The sequence below is a fragment of the Anser anser genome (assembly GCF_964211835.1).
Source record: "Anser anser genome assembly, chromosome: 1".
NCBI lineage: Eukaryota > Metazoa > Chordata > Aves > Anseriformes > Anatidae > Anser > Anser anser.
The window spans coordinates 116,578,259-116,599,763 of record NC_139720.1 but is presented as its reverse complement, the minus strand read 5'-3'; the positions used below and the strand labels follow the sequence as shown (position 1 = coordinate 116,599,763).

General features: G+C 40.6%; 1 protein-coding gene across 1 annotated transcript in view; it reads right to left on the bottom strand.

Moving 5' to 3' along the window:
- Positions 1–21,505, bottom strand: part of BACE2 (beta-secretase 2) — a 53,433-nt gene that overhangs the window by 20,540 nt on the left and 11,388 nt on the right. The window contains 4 exon segments of the mRNA XM_083847764.1: positions 1,697–1,831; positions 3,026–3,154; positions 4,727–4,943; positions 11,447–11,535. Of these exon segments, the coding sequence (XP_083703890.1) occupies positions 1,697–1,831; positions 3,026–3,154; positions 4,727–4,943; positions 11,447–11,535 (570 nt within the window).

The window sequence follows — 21,505 nt, the reverse complement described above, 5'->3', positions numbered from 1 at the left end:
ACTTAATTTGTAAGAACTATTAAAACTTTAGAATGATCATATTCCACTTATTTCCAACTAAGAGAACCAGCACAAGATAAAATTAAGATGTCTAATGAAAACAGGGCATGAAAATTATAGAACACAAATAGCAACAAGCAACAGCAAGAAACAAATGAAACACACGCATATACATATCCAGAAAAACAAAACAACTTTGGAGCAAAAATTCCACCAACACAGTCTTATTAAAATGATTCAGTGACAGCAAAACATTATTCCTAATATGAACAGGAAACATATACATGAGGAAAAATAACTGGTAAGGCTGAAGTGAGCAAAATATGGGTTTGGGGTTCTATGACCATGGGACCTTGTTTGAGGATCAGTGTCTGCTTGGGAGGGACAGGATACACTCTAGTGGAGAAAAGACATTTTTGCTAGTAGGATGGCTAGCCTTGTTAGGACGGCTTTAAGCTAAGAAGGTGGGAGAGGGTAACCAGTAGCCCCATGAAGGAGTAAGTGATGCACAGGGCTGCTGAACAACGGGCATGGAGTGATATAATCGGGAGGGATCACAAAATCGATGATAGGGGGCTTGAGAGGGGTCACCTCCAGCACTTGCAGGCTAACAAGTAAATGCCTACAAGGCAGCATTATGGAGAAACCCCAAAATACTTTCTAGGAACTAAACATGCTGCAGTGCCCCTTGTAAGTGCCTATACATCAATGCACGCAGTATGGGCAATAAACAAAACGAGTAAGGGAGGTGCATGTGTCTGCAGGGCAATGAATATATGGCATCACTGAGACATGGTGGGATGGCTCCCATGACTGGAGCGTAATGGAAGGATACAGGCTCTTTAGGAAGGACAGGCAGGGGAGATGAGGAGGGGGCATCAGTCGCCCTCCATGCCAATGAGCAGCTGGAGTGCATGGAGCTCTGCCTGGGGATGGGCGAGGAGCTGACAGAGGGCTTGGGGGTCAGGATTAAAGGGAGGGCAGGGACAGGGGACATTATAGTGGGGGTCTACTACAGGGCACCTGACCAGGAAGAACAAGTGGATGAGGCCCTCTACAGACAGATAGGAGCAGTCTCACATTCATAAGCCCTGGTTTTCATGGGGGACTTCAACCATCCCGATATCTGTTGGGGGGTACAAAGATAAAAAGGAAGCATGGGACGAGATGTTTTGGGAAGCTTCCATGGGAAGCCAACCACCATAATGAATTATGTGCTTAGATACCTCCACAGGGCTCATTCCAAAATCTTCCCTTTTCTTTGTTTGACCAGAACTGTTTTTAAATGCTTTGATTTGATTTTACTGCATAACAGGAAGCCTGTAGTTGTTTAAAGACTGTTGTCTCCTTGAATCAATGCACAACCTTCAGTGTTTAGATACAACTGAAACTAGTCAAGGGGCTGAGCAAACTGCAGCAGCTATATTTTCAGTGGATTGTTCACTTAATGATCATAGATTGGTCCCTAGTTTACTGAAAATACTATTCACAGCTCTGAAGTCCTCTGAAGCAATTTTAGCATGTATACATTATATTTCACATGGCTTGTTCATTTCTTTTCAAAGTTACTACACAGACTTTATTCTAAGAGGAGACTGAAATATACATCTGCCTGCAAGGACAAAAATGATCAATTAGGTGCTTTTCTTAAATAAACCTGTGTTTTATATGGACAGAAACAATCTATTGCAAATACCTCTCTGCAGTCCAGTTCCAGATTCTGTCCTCCAACCTCCAGCTTGAGAATTTCAACCTGATAATACCACTCCTCTTTGATAGGTGTGTACCATATATCACCCCTGTAGAGACTTGGTTCAATGCCACCTAGAACCTGAGGGAAAAGAGAAAAGAATTCACATGTTTTAAAATCTTGGATGTTTAGTTCTGGGGCAAGTACAGGTAAAAATGGGAACATTTCATTGTGATAGCACATCAAAATCTTAATTTAGCACAATTTCTGTGGATTTTGCTAACAAATTCTTTACCAATCATAGAACAGTTTGAAACAACTAGAAATTAAGAAGATGTTGCTTCAGTAAACCACTGTTCCAATGCTGGGCCAAATTTCCAGCATCTTCTACAAACTCACACAGATTTTCTCATGAAAGCTCTAGTGTTTCAAATCAAAACCATATCTTTGGTGGTTTGAGTTAGGCAATGTATGAAACCAGGACAGAATTGAAAACTTGCACATCATAAATTCACTTTATCAGGTCAAAACAGCCTTAATGCTGCTTATCAACATTCCATTTTTCATATGCACAGGCAAAATGAAATGTGACCATCATGTTGTGGCTATCACAATTAGCTTCTATCAGGACTTTCATTGAAGCTCTCTGGGAGCATACCAGACCATCAAACTTTGAACTGAACTAACATAAGAAAGTTCTCTCTTGGGCTTCATCTATCTCAAATGTATTAACATTTACAACAGTATGTGAATTTACAGCAAAATAACTATTAGTGATTAATTCCTTTGCTGATATGTTTATTTCAGCATAAGTCATGAAGAGTTATTCCAAATAATGATCTCACATAAATAATAGCCAATTCCTGGAACCACTAAAATGGGTGGAAAGACTTCCCTGATTAATAACAAGAGAAAGATCTTGTCCTCAGTTTTTTCCTTTCCTGTGTTGTCTACAAAAAAAGACAAAGAGCCTTGATTCCTCTCCCCCTTTTCACATCACATGAAAAAGTACTATGCATTTTGATAAATTTGAACAAGCTTAGTAGCTGGGTAAGGGAAACACAATAGGTAAGGAGGTGCACCATGAAATTTATTTTTTCTTTATTGAAACAAAACTCCAAATGCCGAAGTTTACTCAAACTTGAGAGAGAAAAAAAGAATGGGGAATGAAAACAGACACTTTAAATTTTGCCTAAATGCTTAACTTTGCCTTAAAAAAATGTAAGACATTTCATATATTTAACTACTAAATTTGGAAGAAATAAGATAGTCATAGAAAAGAGGGAGAGAGTTTAACAAAGATACATCTTCCCTCTCAGATTGACAGATACCCACAAGACTACCTCCGTTGGTACCACTTCCAGAAACAGGCAGTCCAGCACCACACATCTGCAAGGAGAAAATGTTGGGGATTTTTGCCTGCCTCACAAGGGAATCAAAGAACGTCTCCACAGAACTTGAAGGCTTGAAGGTGAAGAGAAAAACAAAAAAATTAAAAAAATTGCAGAAGTATTCATTATAAAGTTTCCTTGCAGAAATGAGCAAGTCATTCAAATAAGACTACTTTTAGCAAGTAAATTGAATTTCTGACAACCAAATGATGAAAATCCTATATAATAAGTCATTAGAAAAACAACACCTGTCATTTCTCTTCTGTTATTCTTTAAGGCATTTTTACTCTTGACCATTGTCATAGAAATCCCTAAAGCATGAGAGTATTTTTGAACTGCAGTTTTCAAATTCAAATACTAGTTTTAGTTTTCAGGCAGAAACTCTCAACGATACTTTCTGCTTGGAAGACGCTTTGGATTATCAGAAGAGTCAAATATGACATGCCCTTCCCACCTCCCATGCTTGGTTTTTAAACACAGTTTAATTCTAATGAACCTTGAATCCAATGCTCTTATTTCCTCTTCTTTTTTTTAAAGAACTTTCTGTCTAAGTTCAACTGGTTACTGGCTAACAGGTTATTTCCTACACTGTATACCATGCCTACCTTTGCATTTATTGGAGTATTGCAATTTCACTGTAATTCAGATTTCTGTGTGGGTACATCTGATGAGAGGCCGGGCCACTGGTTAGTTTGCAAGGTGCCAAGTGCTCTTACTACACAGAGAATAGAGCAGCCTCAGAAGCTAACATTTAAGTATTTGGAAGAAGGGAAAAATAAATACCCTGAATGCACTATTTGCCCAAAGCAGAGTCTGAGAAGCAGTTCCTCCCTGTCTGTCTGTTGACAGCGCATGACAGCAACTAAGGCAGAAGTCAATACAATGATCACACAGCTCTTGAATAAAGCTTTTTAATTCCAGAGTTGGCAGACAGTATTGAATCATTTGTTCTAAATGGATACATCTCGTTTTGTGAATTTCTCAGACAGTTCTGTGTAGGTTGGAAGCTATGACTATGTAGCATTACAATCACGTTTTCAGTTTTAGATTATAAGCTTACAAATTTTAGTCTATAATTTTTAGGTTCTAATTTAAATTTCTACCTGAATTTCTTACGTCCATAAGAACAGAATGTGTTTGGTTTTATGTTCATAAAAACAAGGTAGCTAATATTTGTTCTGAAATTACTCACATATGCCCTCCGTCTCAAACTTTACTTGATGAATGGAGAATGTCTTAGAACAAGCTGCCAAGAGCTTTGCCAAGAAAGTTCATCAGTCCATTGACAAGTCTTGAAGGACATAATTAGAGCCCTAATAAATGCTTTCCACACACATACCAGAAGCCTTATAACCTTTACTCCCATCCTTTGGTACTACAAGCTCTGTAAAAGCTTATTCATTCCAGATGAGCTAAAATTGAAGCCTTTATCACCAGAAAAGACTAAATCCTCATATGGGACTGTGGTACCATCACAACCCAATTTGTTCTCTCTGGAATTTAACAAATGCAAAAGATCCTTAAGAATGAGTGGTTGGAAGGGAGGAACTTTGTGCTGACAGATCACCTACCCTCTTTACTTTAATATTTAGATTTCTATTCATCATCATTGCGAAAGATAAAAGCAGGAGAAAGGATAATTTACCTTGGCTAAGGTGTCATAGGCAAGACCAAGAATCCCATGCCATTGAACCCCTGGTAAGAAGAAATTCTCCGATTCAAGAATGGTTGCAATATTGATGGTGTAGCTGCCATCAATTCCTTTAGGGATAGTAATGACATCTGTACCCAGCACTCCAGTCCAGCTTCCTTGACTGTACTTAACTGTGACATCGATCCCTTGAGATTTGTATGTACTTGACCTTTAAAAGGATAAGATATACTTATGCATGAGCTGTTTATTTACAATGCAAGACAACAAAATACCATCCAATATTATTTTTTCCCAGAGAGGAAAAATAGTGAAGTCTGCAAAGTTGATCGCATATCCTTACAGAACAGGGTCATATTGTAAAAGCAGTACCATGTGATAATAATAATAATAAAAAACCTTGAGCTCCTGTTTTTATCCTGAAGCCATCAATGACTCAGTTTTTCACAATGTGTTTTTTTGTTTTTGTTTTTAATCTAAGATATTATGCCATCCAGTGCAATGTGTCCCTGACTCAGACTGGTCCATCAGAATAGGAGCAATACTCTTTAACTAGGGATGGAACGTATTAAGTGGTGCTAGGAAATAAAAGGCTTCTGAATTCAAACCCAATATTGAAATGCCAAGCTAACTGAATAGCTGTAGACTACTACCTCATTAATAGTATTAAAATTCCATTTTGGGTAAAATAGAATATTACGGTGAGCAACAGCAGCAAGACACAGGTTGTCTAAATCTGCAGTCTGACCTGCCTATAAGGAAGTAAGTGGATTTGGATATAACTACCAAATGATTCACTAACTTATAGGAGGAAAGGAAGGAGTTCCTTCTAGACAAAGATAGCAAAAGCAAAGGAGCAAAGAAAAAGAATCCTGTTTAGAAGGCTTAACAAAAGCATTATAGAAAACACCATGAGATTTTTCATTTTAAAATTCTATAGTATAAACACAGCCGTCACCTTCCATCTGCATCACTACCACAGAGTTACAGAAGTCCTAGATCCCTTACAATCTATTTTGGTCCCATTCTTTGGCATGCAGTTTCTCCTTCTAGAGAGACAAATGACCATGCTTGCTTCATCTGAACAGACTTTTAGCTTGACAGACTTTTTAAAAGTAAATTTTAAAAAAGTACATGTGTGTAACACAATAGAAAGTGCAGGTGATTTATCAAGTGCAGACAGCTTTATCCACCCAGCTTTAATCTAGCAGTTGCTCTGACAGAAGCAGCCGTGAAGCTGTGAAGTCTGTGGCTGGAGCGCAGGAGACGGGAGCTTGCTGACAAGAGCCGGCTCGGAGCCAGCTCATCCACAGATAGCTTCACAGCCACCCCTACCTGAGCTAGCCAGAAGAAAGCTGGTTTGATTTTGCCTGCTATGGGGAACACTCTTCAGATGGCTACATGGACGACTCCTAACCTGTTTGAGCACACATCTCATCTTGCGGAGCGATTTGACCATATGGACCATGCAAGTGATTCTCTTCCTATCTAAGGGAGAGGGGAGAAGGAATAAGAGGCCAGGCTCTAAACCCAACTAGTTCTTGATACTCCCAATGCCTAGCCCTTCAAGGATCTTCAGGACCCAGTGGCTTGTAACATCCAAGTTAGCAGAAATAAATCAGGCAATAGGCCATGCTGATTGCACATCAAAATGCACAAATGTGCCTGAGATTCCGGTACTTACTGCCTGTATCCGGTCACTGTTACTGCTGTTTTAACTTTATATGTAATTTTGCATTTCTGCAACATTTAGACAAAGGGACATCTCTGCTCAGTCATGGTCTTCAGAGCACCACTGTGATACCAGAAGTACATTTTATAAATCAAAAAAAGAGTCCAAACAACTAGTGACATAAAAGAAACCAAAGGAATAGAAAAAGGAAGGGAAAATACAGGGCTGTTCATGTAGAAAAGTGTATGGCTGTGCAACTGAAGAGGAATCATCTAAAACTGGAGAGAAAGGTGAGTACCAGGAGAACATCTGCAAATACAGACTGTACATATGACCAGCAACAGTAGGAGCACATAAGTATTCTTCCCTCAGGTAGGAGGCAAGAAGAATCCCTCATGATTGCACTCTGGAACAGGATACAGAAAGACTGGGATCATGTATTGCTGGTGAACGTTTCTGTGGAAAGGCAGGACAAGTCACTTCCTCTGTGCCTCCCTACCTGTAGAAATGGGTATGAGGATGCTCATCTCACTTGTAAAGCACACAAATGTCATATTGGAGAGGAGGCCTTATTATGTACTTCAAGGAGCAAAATCCCTACTGTCCTAGGGAGGGATCTCATGCAGTCCTTGTGGCAGTAATTATATTCTGTTCTGCAAAAACATTTCCTGCTCCATCTTATTGACTGTAATCAGCCCATGTTTTTCCATCTCACTGCTCCAAAAGAAGGGAACATCTTCAGAGGTCAAAACGAGAGAGTTGTTTTAATTTACAGGCAGAGTGTTTTGAGACAAACACACGACATAAGAAATTCCAAACAAACCATTTTGGCTATGATACAAATATAAAAAATTCAGCTCTTCCAGTAGGACAGAGTGTACCTTTGCCAGAGGAAAGGAAAAAGGTCTATTAGATGATAGTGCTGTGGTACCACCACTTCCTTCTCCCTCTCCTTAGCAGTTATCGTCTTCTTTCCAAAGCAGCAAACAGAAAAATGGTTCTCAGACCTTGAATAGCTCTCCAGCCTTATCTGAGAAAACTAGCAAGGAGTTGATTTCCTCGTGCAGAGTTGCTCGTCATTTCCAGCTTATATCACTGGATGAAACATAGCCAAAATATTATTTCTCATGTCATTCTATATTTGAAGGATGCTCAACAAGGCAACAGCAAAACCACTAGGCAGAAAGCCCTGCTTAACACTGACCTCACCAGACATGCAACTCCTTCTTCATTCCATGCTCTCCCATTGCCAGTCTGCAATAAACCAGGACTTCAGGTTTTCTTGTTTACCCATTCACTTTTTCCTAAGCACCCATCAACATCTCTACAGACAGCAATGGAAAAGAATGGATGGAAAGAAGCAAAGGACCGAAAAATCTGAACAGAAATTTTGATCCCCTCTCTAGCGATACATGGCACAAAACAAGTGATTTAGGGCCAATGACTTTAAGGCAAAGCAAGTGAAAACCCAACAACCAACCTAGTTGTCTAAAGAATATTTAACAACCTAAATTACTGTTTTTTAACCAACAAGTCCCATCTAATTTGTAGGGGTTCTGGAACAAGTTTATAATTTACCCCAAACCATAAAACTTACAGCGTACACAACCAAACGTACAGGATCATGCTACAAAGCAGAAGCTTTGTTTTGTTAAATGGTATGTACTTTATTGTATTATCTCAATTTATTGCTCATGATTTTCTTACCCCCCCTACCTCATCAAATGATCATCTCTCGAGTAGTTTGCTCTTGAAACTTCATACCGTGAGGCAGCAATACTCACACTGAAATAAGACTGGATACTATTACTAGATACTACTGCTGAATACTGACAGCCTGAGTATGTCACTCTTTCACATACCACGCCAACACTGATTTAGTTTCAAGTGTGAAAATCCCTTTATAAATTTAAGTAGCTCTTCTATCATAAGTAGCATATTCAACAAAACCTACTTATTATTTTGAACAGCATGAGAAATAAATACTGTGACTGCTTTTTCCAGTTTAGGAGGACAAATCAGGCTGTTGCCCAAAAACTTACATAACTTGGTGACTTATAAAACATGATCATCACAGCAGACTCAGAACTTTTCACAGCAGAATTTTGTAAGAGCCACTCAAAAACCAGTCATGAAAGAGTTCATGAGAATAGCTCTATTTATTTTGTACATAAAACACCAGATAATTGAATAATGCAATTATATAATATCAAAATGTGACATATAACATGATTTAACAAATTAGTTCCAAAACTGCTCAAGGAGGGTTGTCCTGAAAAACACACATGCCATGTTCTTAGAGACTCTAAAACAAAGACAACAACATTTCTACATACCCTCCCAATTTCAGCCCAAAAATAATCACACATTTAACTTTATATTTTGATAATTTGAATAAAATTAAACTAAGATCTTGGCAATCAGGAAATTCAAACCCATCACTGTGTTTCTCCAACACAATATTAATATTCTAATAAGCACACATCTAACTCAGTCCCAGTAGTTTTATTAACTTAACAAATTACTAACCCTTCACTCCCCTTGTCTTCAATTTGCAGTTTATGACTTTGATATGGAAGCACTTCTTAATGATAAAGGGAAAAGCTGCAGGAATAATTACCAGATGAGAGGTGACGTCTTTATTTAATTTTAAAGTGACCGAGATATCATGGAACAAAAGTGCACATAGACTATTTGTTTCACTTACACACAGGTAAAGGTCACTCCTAGGTCATTTTTCAGATCTGGCTGATGTGATAGCAAGGCCCCCACCTACCATCTGTGCAAAATTGTGACTACAGGGAAAAGACTATCATAAGGCCAGTCTCAAGAAGAGAAAGCAGCAGGGCCCAAGGCACTATGGGCCCATTGGCTTCACCTCAGCTCAGGAAGAGCCACAGAAACCACCTCCTGAAATCCATTCCTAAGCACATGAAGGGCAAAAAAGTACAAAGGGACACTCAGCAAGCAATTTCACAGACATATCATGGCACTCTCAGGCACTGCATTAAGGAGCATAGCTGGCATTCCACACCTGGAATACTGTGGCTAGCTGTAGGAACCCAGTTCAACTGGGACAGAGAGAAACAGAAGAGGGACTGGCAGAGGGCTACCAAATAGGTCAGGGACCTCAAACACAGGAGCTGTGAGGAGAGGTTGCAGGGACCTGGGCCTGTTTTGTAAATGAGGCTAAAAGGAGAATTCATAGCAGCTTACACTGACTTGAAAGACAGCTACTAAAATGACACAGACAACCTTCTTTGTCAAACAATCATGCAAGGGATATCACCCTTTGAGTAACATTTTTTGAGGTTCAGTTTGGATATTAGGTAGTAATTTCCTCCCCTGGAGAGCGTGGCCCACCACTGAAACACACTGCCCAGAGTTCATGGATTCTCCACCCTCAGAGGCTTACAAGACTTGGCTGGACTCAGCCATGGCTGATCCAATCTAATGACAGCCCAGCACCAGTACTAGGTGACCTACAGAATTTTCTTCCAAACAGCATTTAAATGTCTCACTGATTTCAATAGGGCCAAGATGCCCCCCAGATGATATTTATGCTTAAACTATTTGAAATGAAAAAAGCATGATGTAGCCAGGTTCAAGCATGCTAATACCTGCACTTTATTCTGAACATATTCCCGTTCTCCATCAATCCAAACCAAACCAGGAACTGCTATTGCAATTGCTCTCTTCTATTATTACTTGAGTTTGAATCATTTGATAAAGCACCCTTAACTCTGCAGGGACTAATTTTCAAGGTTTCATTATTAATTTTGTACCAAAGTTCTGAAAACACAATGTACACAGAGAACACTGATAAGAGGCTGTAACCTTCAAGTGATTTCACAGCCTTTCTCAACACAGAGCGCCTGTTGCTGTTACTTTTTGTAACAGTGTGTGGTTCTTATGAGAGGCCTTGCCCTTCCAAAGTAACATCACTGAAGAGAAAAGGGAGAAGGAAATACTTGTGCTTTTAATTCTTGACTTATAAGTTTCCTTATAATTGTAGCCACTACCTATGGAAGGGGACAGCTGGCAAGCAAAATTCTGCACTAGTGCAGAAATAGCTCTCAGGTGCAAATTCTGGACTTTTCAGACCAATGTGAAGTATCTCCATTAACAGCTGAATATGTGACAGGAGGTAAGGCTATTGTACTAGTCAGCATGGAAATACTGACTTTGCCTCCATTACCAGTGCATCTTATTGGAAGAAAACAATACCCCATGTTAAAATACAAGAAGAGGTGATGTTCTCCTGCCTCCCTGTCCTCTAAGCAACTTGAACCATATTCTTCAGCTAAAGATAGACACTGTTTTGTAGAAATTTACCTAAATAATTTAAACTAGAGACGGGCAGAAGGGAAGGAAGAAAGGAGGAAAAGTGATTCAGACAAAGCTGTGCTTGGCTGTGACTAATGTCAGCTCTTGCTAAACAGCAAATTTTGTGCATAACGGGCACCAAAATCTCCAAGTTGTATCTTATAAACAACCCAGTTCAGCAGAGGGTCTGTCCCAACCACTGACTGACTGAGGTCCTTGCCCAAACTAAATAACAAATTAGTTTTTGACTAATCAAGTTTTGTGTTGGATGAAATGTTAAGTAGCAGATACAATTACCATTTTTTTGTTTGTTTGGTTGGTTGTTTTGTTTTGTTTTGTTTTAAGAAAAGGAAAATTTCTAATTCCTATTTCTAATTCCCATTTCTAATTCCTTCCAAGACTATTCGGATAAGAAATTGGCTGAAGTTGGTGTGATTTTAGAAACGATTTTTACCCTGTGATCTTCTTCTTTTTTCCCCAGCTCTAATCAGTATTGGGCTCAGATCTCAGTCTTGCTGTTATCAGTGAGACCGTTTGTAGTGTCAGTCTGGCCTCTGCATCAGGAAGAGCCAACCTTCTGGTTCAGGCAGCAAACACCCCACTGTCATGGGATGTCAGAGAAGCCCCATGAACTGCCTGATCATCCTCTATGGCATGGAGGAGTCAGAATCTCAAAGATATCCTATCCCACCGAGGCGTGCAGAACAGGTACTTACAGCTCTGTATTGAAGTAGGAGGTGACATCAGGATCAGGCACACCTGCTACAGCAAAATTACTGCTTCCAGTGTCAACCAGAATATTTAACTGCCGAAACAGAAGAAAGGAGAGGTGTTTTTCATATTCAACTAAACAAACAAAAAAAATCATTAAAGTTTTTTTGTCTAAGCTACCTTTAGTTTAAAAATGAAGATGACAGTTGTCCTGAAAAATAAATGCACAATGTCACTTTTGGGAAAGACATGCTGCTGTGGCCCCTCTAGCCCCAGCTGATTATAATGAAATGCTTTAAAATAGCCATGGTCACGGAAGGGGAATATCCGCCAAACCCATATTTATTCAGCAGATGAATTCGTGACCATCTCAAATTCCTTTTTGGCCCAGTCCTTGTGTATCAGCAACCTGCCTTGTCTGGGACACATGCTGGTTTTTGCCCTCTTTAAAGCACTGCTTGCCTTAGGGCTGATGAGGTTTCTAGGTAGAGGGCTGAGTGCCAGTCCGAGCAGAAAGAAGCAGAAACACGAAGCAGAAACATGAAGCTTAGAAAGCACTGGGAGAAGGTGCAACTCCTTCTGAGCGGTGGCAACCTACCACAGTCTTCACTGCCTGGGAACAGGAAGATGGCAGACTTATAGACACAGTGAAAAGCACTGATTGGAAGGCAGCCTAAGAGGGGGACCACTTGTTCAATTAATTGGGAGGATGACTGAGGCCAAAAATTGCCTAACAAAACCACACAGAAAAAAATGGGTCCTTCCCTTTCCCCATTTGGCTCAGGTGACCAGTCAGGTTCACCACAGTTGTATGAACGCTTGTGCTAGCACGAAGCAGGTCACAGCATGGGAATGAGCTGAGATGCAGGATCACCTCTTTCAGCGACGTTGAAACTACAGCTTGGGAGTGTCATTAAATGATAATTTAAGTCAGTCACTACCAAAAGTGGTGGTCACGCTTTTTTCCTGCTCTTGGCTGGATGTTTCCCATGGTTTCTTGGCACAAGTACTAGTACCCATGTGGCTGTACTGCAAATCAGATCAGGTTCCTTACCTACAGTTGCAAAAAACATAGTAATCTGTCTTATCAGACAGCTACTTGAAAAGAGATGGGAGGAGCAGATACTAGAAAAGGGTGATTGCCCTTTTCAATTTGCTGGATTGTAAGAGAGAAAGATGGGGGAAATGAGCTTAAGTTGACAAAGGAAATGGAGAAACAGAATCGAGTTCAGAAAGGAGTGTAAAGACAAAGGAGGATAAAGCACTTGGAGAAGATACGCTGAATTCTTTTTAATAGATATAGACTGAGCACAAGCAAAAAAAAAAGCGTGAGCTGATGTTTAAAAACATTTTTGGTTTGCTCATGGAGGGGGAGGAAGAAGGTTGCCCCTATTTTACCTAGTAAATATAATATGGGACTGAGGACCTCTAAAAAAACAACAAAAAACAAACAGAAAAAGCCACAAAAGCAACTAGTAATCTGTGGGACTCTCTTTTGAACTGCACGAACTCTGTCATTGGTATTCCCAGTCCTAATCATGAAAAAATTTTAAGACTAAACATAAACAAAACCACAACTTCAGTCAAGTTATTTACTTGCCTCAATGCATCTCAGATTTTAGATTAAGTGAAAACAATACATTAAAATTTATTTTGCAAACAGACAAGCTAGACAGACTTTTAAAAAGAAAAGGACATATCCAAGTTCACCTGGCTCTAGGAGCTGAGGCTTTAAAAGAAAGTAAGAACCTCTGAGACATGACTTGCAATAAAATCCAAAGTTTGCTTCCTACTTTGTTTCACCGAGATTAAAATCTAACATTCTGTCAAACACCTAACAAAGTAAGAACTGTTCTTTTTTTTTTTTCTTTTTTTTTCTTTTTTCCCTCTCTTTTTTTCCCTCTCTCGGAAAGAAATCGTATTAAAAATAAATAACAAAGAGCAGCTACAATGTGTGCATCTATCAGGACCAACAAAAGTTGCCTCCAAGGAGTGCTGCAGGGCTTAAATTAATTAGCATTTCCAAGGCAGTCTGTGATGTTTGAGTAATGGGCACTATACATCAACTGGATAAATAGATGTAGGTGTTACCCTAACTTCAGTAGTATGTATGATACTTTACATGGAGGAGGACTGGGGAAATAAAATAATAATAATAATAATAAAAAAAAGCCCAACCACTATGACATATATAAAAGATATTTTACCCCCACACCTTGAATAAAATGTTACTATCACAGAATTCAGAAATCGCTGAAGAAAAGGGCAAGTTTACTGCCCACAGGATGGAGCAAATCAACATTTCCAAAAGAAAACTGGTATCTCCCCCCTCCAAAAAAAGGGGAAAACACAAAGGCAGCTAACCACGCAGGTCCCAGCCCACTCGGCCGCGGCCACGCTCACACGACAGATCGCTATTGAGGCTGACATTCCCGATCTGCATGTTTGCGCATAATGAGATGCAGGCGGCCAGGGTAGACACAGATTTATTGTGGCCCTCACAATAGCGCCAGTGATTAGCAGATCATTTTGGGGTGGGTATAACTGACTGGGCGCTCTTTCTCTGCCTGCCGCCCTTTGGGTCTGAATTTTCTTTAGTGCCTCCACGTCTCATTAAGATCCACTTTCATGTTGTCACTGCCGGAGCCTACTTTATTCTGTGCCAATTCTCTGCCAGTTTAACTGGGCTGCTGGGCAGCTTCCAGACCAGCTCTGGTAAGTCACGGGGCGGCAGCTGGAGGCCTCGTGGTTCAGGGCTGCCTGCCCTGCCCCGTCTCCAGAGGTCAGCCCTGCCCAGTCCCCAGGAGATGGAGGTGAACGCGCAACACGCTCGTTCCCCAGCCGCCGCACTTCACCACCCGCTCAACGCCACCTCAACGCGTTGAGCTGGAGAGGGGTCATACTTCTCTGTACCTTCACCTTTCTGTAGCAGGAAGTTACTGATGTTGAGAGAGAGCCAGCAGTGGTGGTAGCATCCTCTTCAACAGCCTCCTGGCAAAGCACCAGAGACCATGAACCATTGCTCTCCTCACTGGCAAAGCAGGTCCACTGGATTTATGACAGCCACCTCCAAAGAATCACTTAGTCCTGTCACTTAGAGCTGATTATTTAGCGATCGACGTGTTTTGTCAGAAAAGTCAGGTTTGGCAAAAGCCAAGATCAGAGAGGCACATCTGAATGAGACCATGAAGGAGAAATTGCCCAAAGGCTGCTGACTGATCATGTGCTAGTCGAAAGACTCCTTTCCTTTCACACTGTGAGGCCCAAAAGGAAAGCCTACATGTTTGTTTTTTTGTTTGTTTTTTTTTTTTTGGTCATTTCCAAGTTCAATTTCAGATCTATACAGCAGATATAAAAGCCCTTTCCCCCCCCCAAAGGTCACTTTTACCACAGCTGTAGCATGTGAAACCTGCATCTCATACCATACTGGGAGATTATTTTGCTGGATGCATTTCCTGAACAGAAATAGTATGGTTATTAATGAGAGGTTAAAAAAGATTCCTGGGTATAGAGTGACCATGACGGTAACAACCACCTCAGCCATGACAAAGTTACAGAGGAAATCTGGCACCCTATCTGTATGCCATTAAGTTGTGCTCAAATCAAAAGCTGTTTACTGAAAGTTGTGAACATTGAAATGCGTTGACAGAGAAGCAGAAGTCTCCTTGGGCCATGCATCTTATATGTTGTTTTCTACTCCAACTGGTGGAGACACTGAAAAAATAAAACAGTTGTAATGATTCATTTCATCTGGTAGTCAAATACATTGTCAATACTTCACGGATCCCTCAAGCTTTCCAGTATTTGATTTAGCATCAGCATCAAATAGCACTTACTGTATACTCTCCTGCTTCAATAATTTAACTTACTACTATGTCTTTAATTTTTTTATTCTTTCCACTGCTGAATATTGTTGTATTTTGATATCAGTAAAATTTTTCTATTGATCTATCATCTTTTTTTCACTCAACAAAGCTTCTTCTGTCTGTGGTTCAGGTACCTGCCCTCTCTCTTACCACAAGTGATGTCAATGCAACGTCATCAACACTAGGCGTTATCTATCCCTACTTTAACTGCATCAGTGAGCAGTAATGTGCAGTTTGCAAAATGCACCATGTATTCAGAAAGTGACTTCCTTGTCCTCTAGCAGGGACAAACCTTACCTCTGTTCTGACCTACACCGTACTCAGACTCGGCGAAGTTTCTCTTTCCTGTTTTAGTCTGAGGTCAGAAGTTTTTTGTAATGTTCATAAAAACATACAAAACCAATCCCACAGGCTGCAAGTGCATAATGCGTTTCTTTGAAGCAGCTCCCTGTGTGGCTTAGCACACACAGACTTTGCCAGGTGTGGAATCCTGGGGCTTGCATGCAGCCCTGTTGTGCTGTTGTTTTGATGTAATTCCCTGGGTAACCCACACTGAGACAGTGATAATCTTCATCCCCATTAAAAGAGGGGCCTGTGGAAAAATCCACTATAGTTTTTCAAGTTAATGGGCCTGATTCTTTTAGGTCAAGCAATGAAGATTCATCACTGAACAAAAGGAACCAGACTGCAAAAATGCATTTGGATCTTCATCCCTGCTTCAGCTGATGCATGGGGGAATAAAGAACAGAATAAGACCTGCAGAGTTAGACCCGTAAATAATGAATCTCATTCAGTTGTATGTTTACTCTGGGGCTCAGTCAAAATCTTGATGTTAGGCAACTGATAGCTTCCATCATGTAAGCCGGCAGGTCAAATGAAGCTGGATGCGTAAGTGATCACAATGAAAATTACAAATGAACGTGCCTTCCCTGGGATTTTAACTTGACCCAATGCCCTCCCTTTCTGTCCCCCTCTCTCCCTTCCCCAGTAAAGTGCGACTGTTCTACGCTAGTAACATTCATATGCCGTTCAAAATCTTGTCCTGCTGTGCTTTCTTGATTTCTCCCACACACACGCTTAAAATAGGGCTTATAGTCCTACTTTGCTTGATGGAGTATGCAACACAGTGAACCATCACAAAGTAAAAATGTGGTTTTTTTTTCCACATTTAGAGACTATAAATAGGAAGCATCCCATTACTGGCTCATGAGCTGCTACCACATATCATGATGTACTGGCTTAGCACAAGTCCACTCCATCTAAAAACCTCATAACTTGCAACATTTCTTAACTCCCTTTATTATTTTGTCCCATACATATTAGACCCTACAGGAAATAATTTGCTAGATGGTGCTTTCAAAAAAAGTGCAAAGAAGTGCTACGTTTCTTGTTAGGGATTAGCAGCTAGAAATCATTTGGGTAACAGCTCTTCTTTTTTAAGCTGGTTAATAGATAGGAAAATTAGTTGCCAATTTAAAAATTGCCTCATTTAACACAACGATTCCTAATTACATTATCAGCCCATCTGGCAAGAATTGCTTACAACCATCATGCAAAACAGAAAACACTCTAGCAACTATATGCAGTGTTTGCCCACAGTTATTATGTGTTATTATTGGCACAGACTGTCAGTCAGATTATTTCAGCAATTTGTTTCTACAAATTAATAATGTTATAATATAAAGCACCTTTTTAAGCAGAGTTACTGTACACTACTTTCAGTATTATCTAGAATTAGCATTTACAGTCTACTTTCTAGTAAACTAATTCAGAAGACCAACGTTTAATGCAGATTCTTCATCTCTTCTTTTTAAGATATGGAAATAAAATCTAATTAAAACATGAGTTAGGGGAACCTTTGGAAGCATGTCTAGATGTAGGGGCCTGCAAAGCTGCACGTAGACTGAAAAATCCTCAATGATGAAAACACTTCTGCTTGTAGAATGATGTATATTTTGCTGCACAGGCAAGACTGAAACAAAAAAGGGGTAAGTTTGCCCTGCTGCTGAACACTGGAGCAGGAACAGGATTCTCTGATTTTAGCAGTCTCAAGAGCAGTCCCTGGACTGGAGCAGCCCAGTCCTTGTTACTCTGCAGCACTTCACAGGATCACAGGATGTGTGAGGTGGGAAAGGACCCCTGGAGGCCACCTACCCCAATCCCTGCCCAAGCAGGGCCACCCAGAGCAGGCTGCCCAGGGCCGTGCCCAGGCGGCTTTTGGAGATCCCCAAGGAGGAGCCCCCACAGCTCTCTGGGCAGCCTGTGCCAGGGCTCCTCACCCGCACAGCACAGAAGGGCTGCCTGGGGCTCAGAGGGAGCCTCCTGGGCTCCACTTTGTGCCCACTGCCTCTGGTCCTGGTGCTGGGCACCACTGAAACCATCCTCTTTGCACCCTCCCTTCAGGTATTTATGGACATTGATGAGATCCCCCTGAGCCTTATCTTCTCCAGGCTGAACAGCCCCAGCTCTTTCATCCTCTCCTCACAGGAGAGGTGCTCCTGCCCCTTCATCATCTTGGCGACCCTCCGTTGGACTCTCTCCAGCCTGTCTCTCTCTCTGCTGCTGGGGGGCCCAGGACTGGACCCAGTACTACAGGTGTGGTCTCACCAGTGCTGAGCAGAGGAATCCAGAAAACAACTCTGCTGTCTGACTGACAGCCCGGCCACTGGTGTTGTTGGAAAAACACCGTACCCAGAGCCAAGCAACTCCCTGCAGCTTGGACCATAACACACTTCACCTTTGAGGAGGAGGAGGAAGCGGGAAGCCCACATTACACTGGATCCGGGAGGAGAATTTCCATGTGGTGCCTTGAGAGGGGTAGGGGGTGTCACTTCACAGGAGACAACAGACAAATTCTTTGATACCACCCCCCCAGAAATCCTCCTGTTTTCATAAGAAAGGTTTAACTATTCAGATGAGATATGAGAGGCAGTACAAATAAAAAAATGGAACAAAGATTAATGATTTTCTAATGCAGTTTGCTAAGCAGGTGGTGCCCGCGTTTCACTGCAACGTCATGCTTAGGACACAGGGGAAGGTGATCTATTGCAGCTCGAAATCTTGGCCAAACCAGAAAGTCAAGCAAGTTACTAAAGATTATTCCTTCTCTGGCAATTGCAGGATGTTTGTCAGAGAAAGCGTGGTATATAAAGTACGTTATGTAGTAAACTGAAGAACAAATTGTAAATGGAGGCTCTTCAGGGGTGCACTAGATTTATACCTATTTATACCCTATTTATACTACCCTTACCTTCAGTCTCCTCCACCAAGCCCCTGAAACACTCATCTGTCACTGGGCACTGTCACACCCGCATTGGGCTAACAGAAGACAGAGAGTCTTCTGCCCTCAGTCTTTTCATGGTCTGAACTGAACTGCTGGACTGGGAAAAACACCATTATTTTTTTCTCTCTGAAAAGCAATAATCTCTTTCTTTGTCAGAAGATGAAACGTACTATCAGGATTAGCCAATCTTTCCCTGCTTAAGAGCACTGTGTGTTTCTGTAGATGAGATTTGTATTAAAAACACAAATGCTAAAGATGACTGATTGCTCTGAAGTATAAACTTGCTAAACTAAATTGTGAGTTGAAATATGAGCGTCTGACTCTGGGACTGATGAATAGTCATTTTGAAGAGAAATATTACAGGAAGTGCTTTATATATATTATCATTTTGACAATAAGGGAAGGCTATTATGGTTTAAAGACCAAAAAAAAAAAAAAGTCACCCAATCAATCCTAGTAAAAAAGCAAAATATCTATTCTTCATTTCTGCACTCTCCTTTTCACCAGTTCCTTCACTTTCCTAAACATTAACATTCTAGCTGCACATGCTGTCTCATGTGGTATCTTATTTTTCAAGCTGAAATTTATTTGCTGTGTCTAGATTTATCATACAACACATCCATCCTATTCATGCTATATGAACATGCTTCGCTGTTGAACATGAGCTATTACTTGTTTATCTTAGAGCTGTGTGAATCGTAGCTATTTTGTCTTACTGCCTTTTCAGAAAAGATTAACCTTATTTTTCTCTTTTTTTTTCCTGGATATAAGTCCCCCTCCCATATCACTGACTTGGACACCCAATAGCTGACAAAGAATTTAAGTGTGTGAAGCAACCCCCTCACTCACCTTAAACATTTATGCCCCAACTGAAGGCATGCCCTGTTCTAGACATTGTGTTTTAAGGAAAATCTGGACTAGTTAGAGAAAGTTCATTAATAACAATCATCTAGCAGTCTACAAAAATCTGTAAATAGACATTGGTAGGCTCAGACTAGTTTGCAAGGTTGTGGAAAACTGTGATAATCTTTTGACAGACGTATGGTTACACATGAGCTCATTGTCTCTTCACCAGCCTTTCCCATTTTAGCCAGCAATGCATGAACTTTTAAAGTGAAGTAGGAGACAGCTAGCTCTTACTAACAGCAGTAAGACACCAATGTGCTCACAAATTTCAGTGAGGAAAAAGTATATTTTTTCTATATTTATAGTAAGCATGTTTGTGAATTCAAAGATTACTATGTGCTTACGTAAATGGAAGATTAAAAAAAACCCACAAACACACCCTGATATTTAAGAATGAAAGCAGAAAACATCAGGCATTTACACATAAGTATACACAAAACCCTGATTAAACCAAAAGCAAGTTTCCACCTGTTAGTAGATGGAAATCCATCAATTTTCCACTAATTACAGTACAGCACTGAGAGACAAGGGAGACAGGCTGAACACCACTGGGACCAACTCTCCCATCTAACTGCAAGGCTCGCAAGGAATCTCAGTGCCCACTCAGATGGACTACGTCTAATCTGTGTGCAACATCTGAATTAGAAAGCATCTCATCCAGAGCTCACTCCTCCTTCCCCAGTGACCAAAGTGGTCAAGGTGTTGGAGAGACAGCTATTAATTTATAAATCCAACAGCTAAAAAAACAAGCAAGCAAGCAAGCAAGCAAACAAACAAAAAAACAACACACATTAAAACAACACACATTAGGAGAAATGCCTGCGGCCTCTCTCTACCACCAGCCTGACTCTTGGAGATACGCTTGTGAATGCCATGACAGATTTCACAGTCACCCTCTCAACCTGAACCCTGTTCTTGCTTTGAAACCACCAAACACAGCCAAGGTAGAGGAGACCTCCTGGGCAAGATTTTGAGCTCCTTGGAGCAATGGCCACCCAAATGACTAGTTCATGGAACTGTGTGTGCTGTAGGTGGACTTGGGGAAAAGGGCAGTTTATAGCTCCCCAGTAAATAGCAGAGTGATGGAGATGGGGGAAGGAGCGCACAGCTGTGTTTCACAATACAGGAACACCCGCCAGCCATAAAGGGTTTCACTGTCCCCAGCCAGCTCCTCCTCAGTAATCCTCTACGCACTTGTACCCACGTGCTTAACCACACTTCATTCCTTAAGTAAAAGAAAACACTGTCAAATTGTTTCAGTTGACCCGAAGCTAAACTTTCTCTGTAAAACTTACAACCATCTTACTGGGAAAAAAAAAAATAATAAAATAAACAACACATCCACCTCAAGTGTCTTAGGTTAAGTGTCTGCTATGTCTGTTCTGTTTACCAGTATTTCTTAGGGCATAATTCTTCTAAAAATACAGTACTATGCCAAACAATTTCAGAAGGTATTCTTTTTCTTAAAAAACAAACAAACAAACAAAAAACAGGAGAAAGGGACTCATCATACCAATATAATACCTTTCAAAATATGATATCCAAGCAGGGCTTTGTGCTTTGTGTTTTTTTTTAAAGGAAATTAAATCAGTAAGCCTACATTAATGTATTATATGCAGTGAATTATTATAGTTAGAAGCTGCATACAGTTTAGAATTTCAATTTTCTGAGGCTTTTGCTCTCCAAAATTAGCTTCCAATTTATTTTGTCAGTTCACCCTTTTCTTTACCTCTATTGTTCATTAGAATCAGAGAAACTGCTGTGTGAAAAACACCTTGCATTTTTAGTCCTTTTTTTCCACCTAGCTTCAGAAGTCCTATCCTGTGTTAAAAAAAATAAAAAAATAAAAAAACACCCCTCCAGCTGCAGTGTCTGTAAGATTGAAAGAGTTCTGTGCATTTACGCAGAACCACACTACACCAAATAAACTGAAGAAGGCTTGACCCCACTAATTTTATGACCTTCCTCATGCTGTACAAGCTTCTACACCGTGAGTCACTACCCTTGTT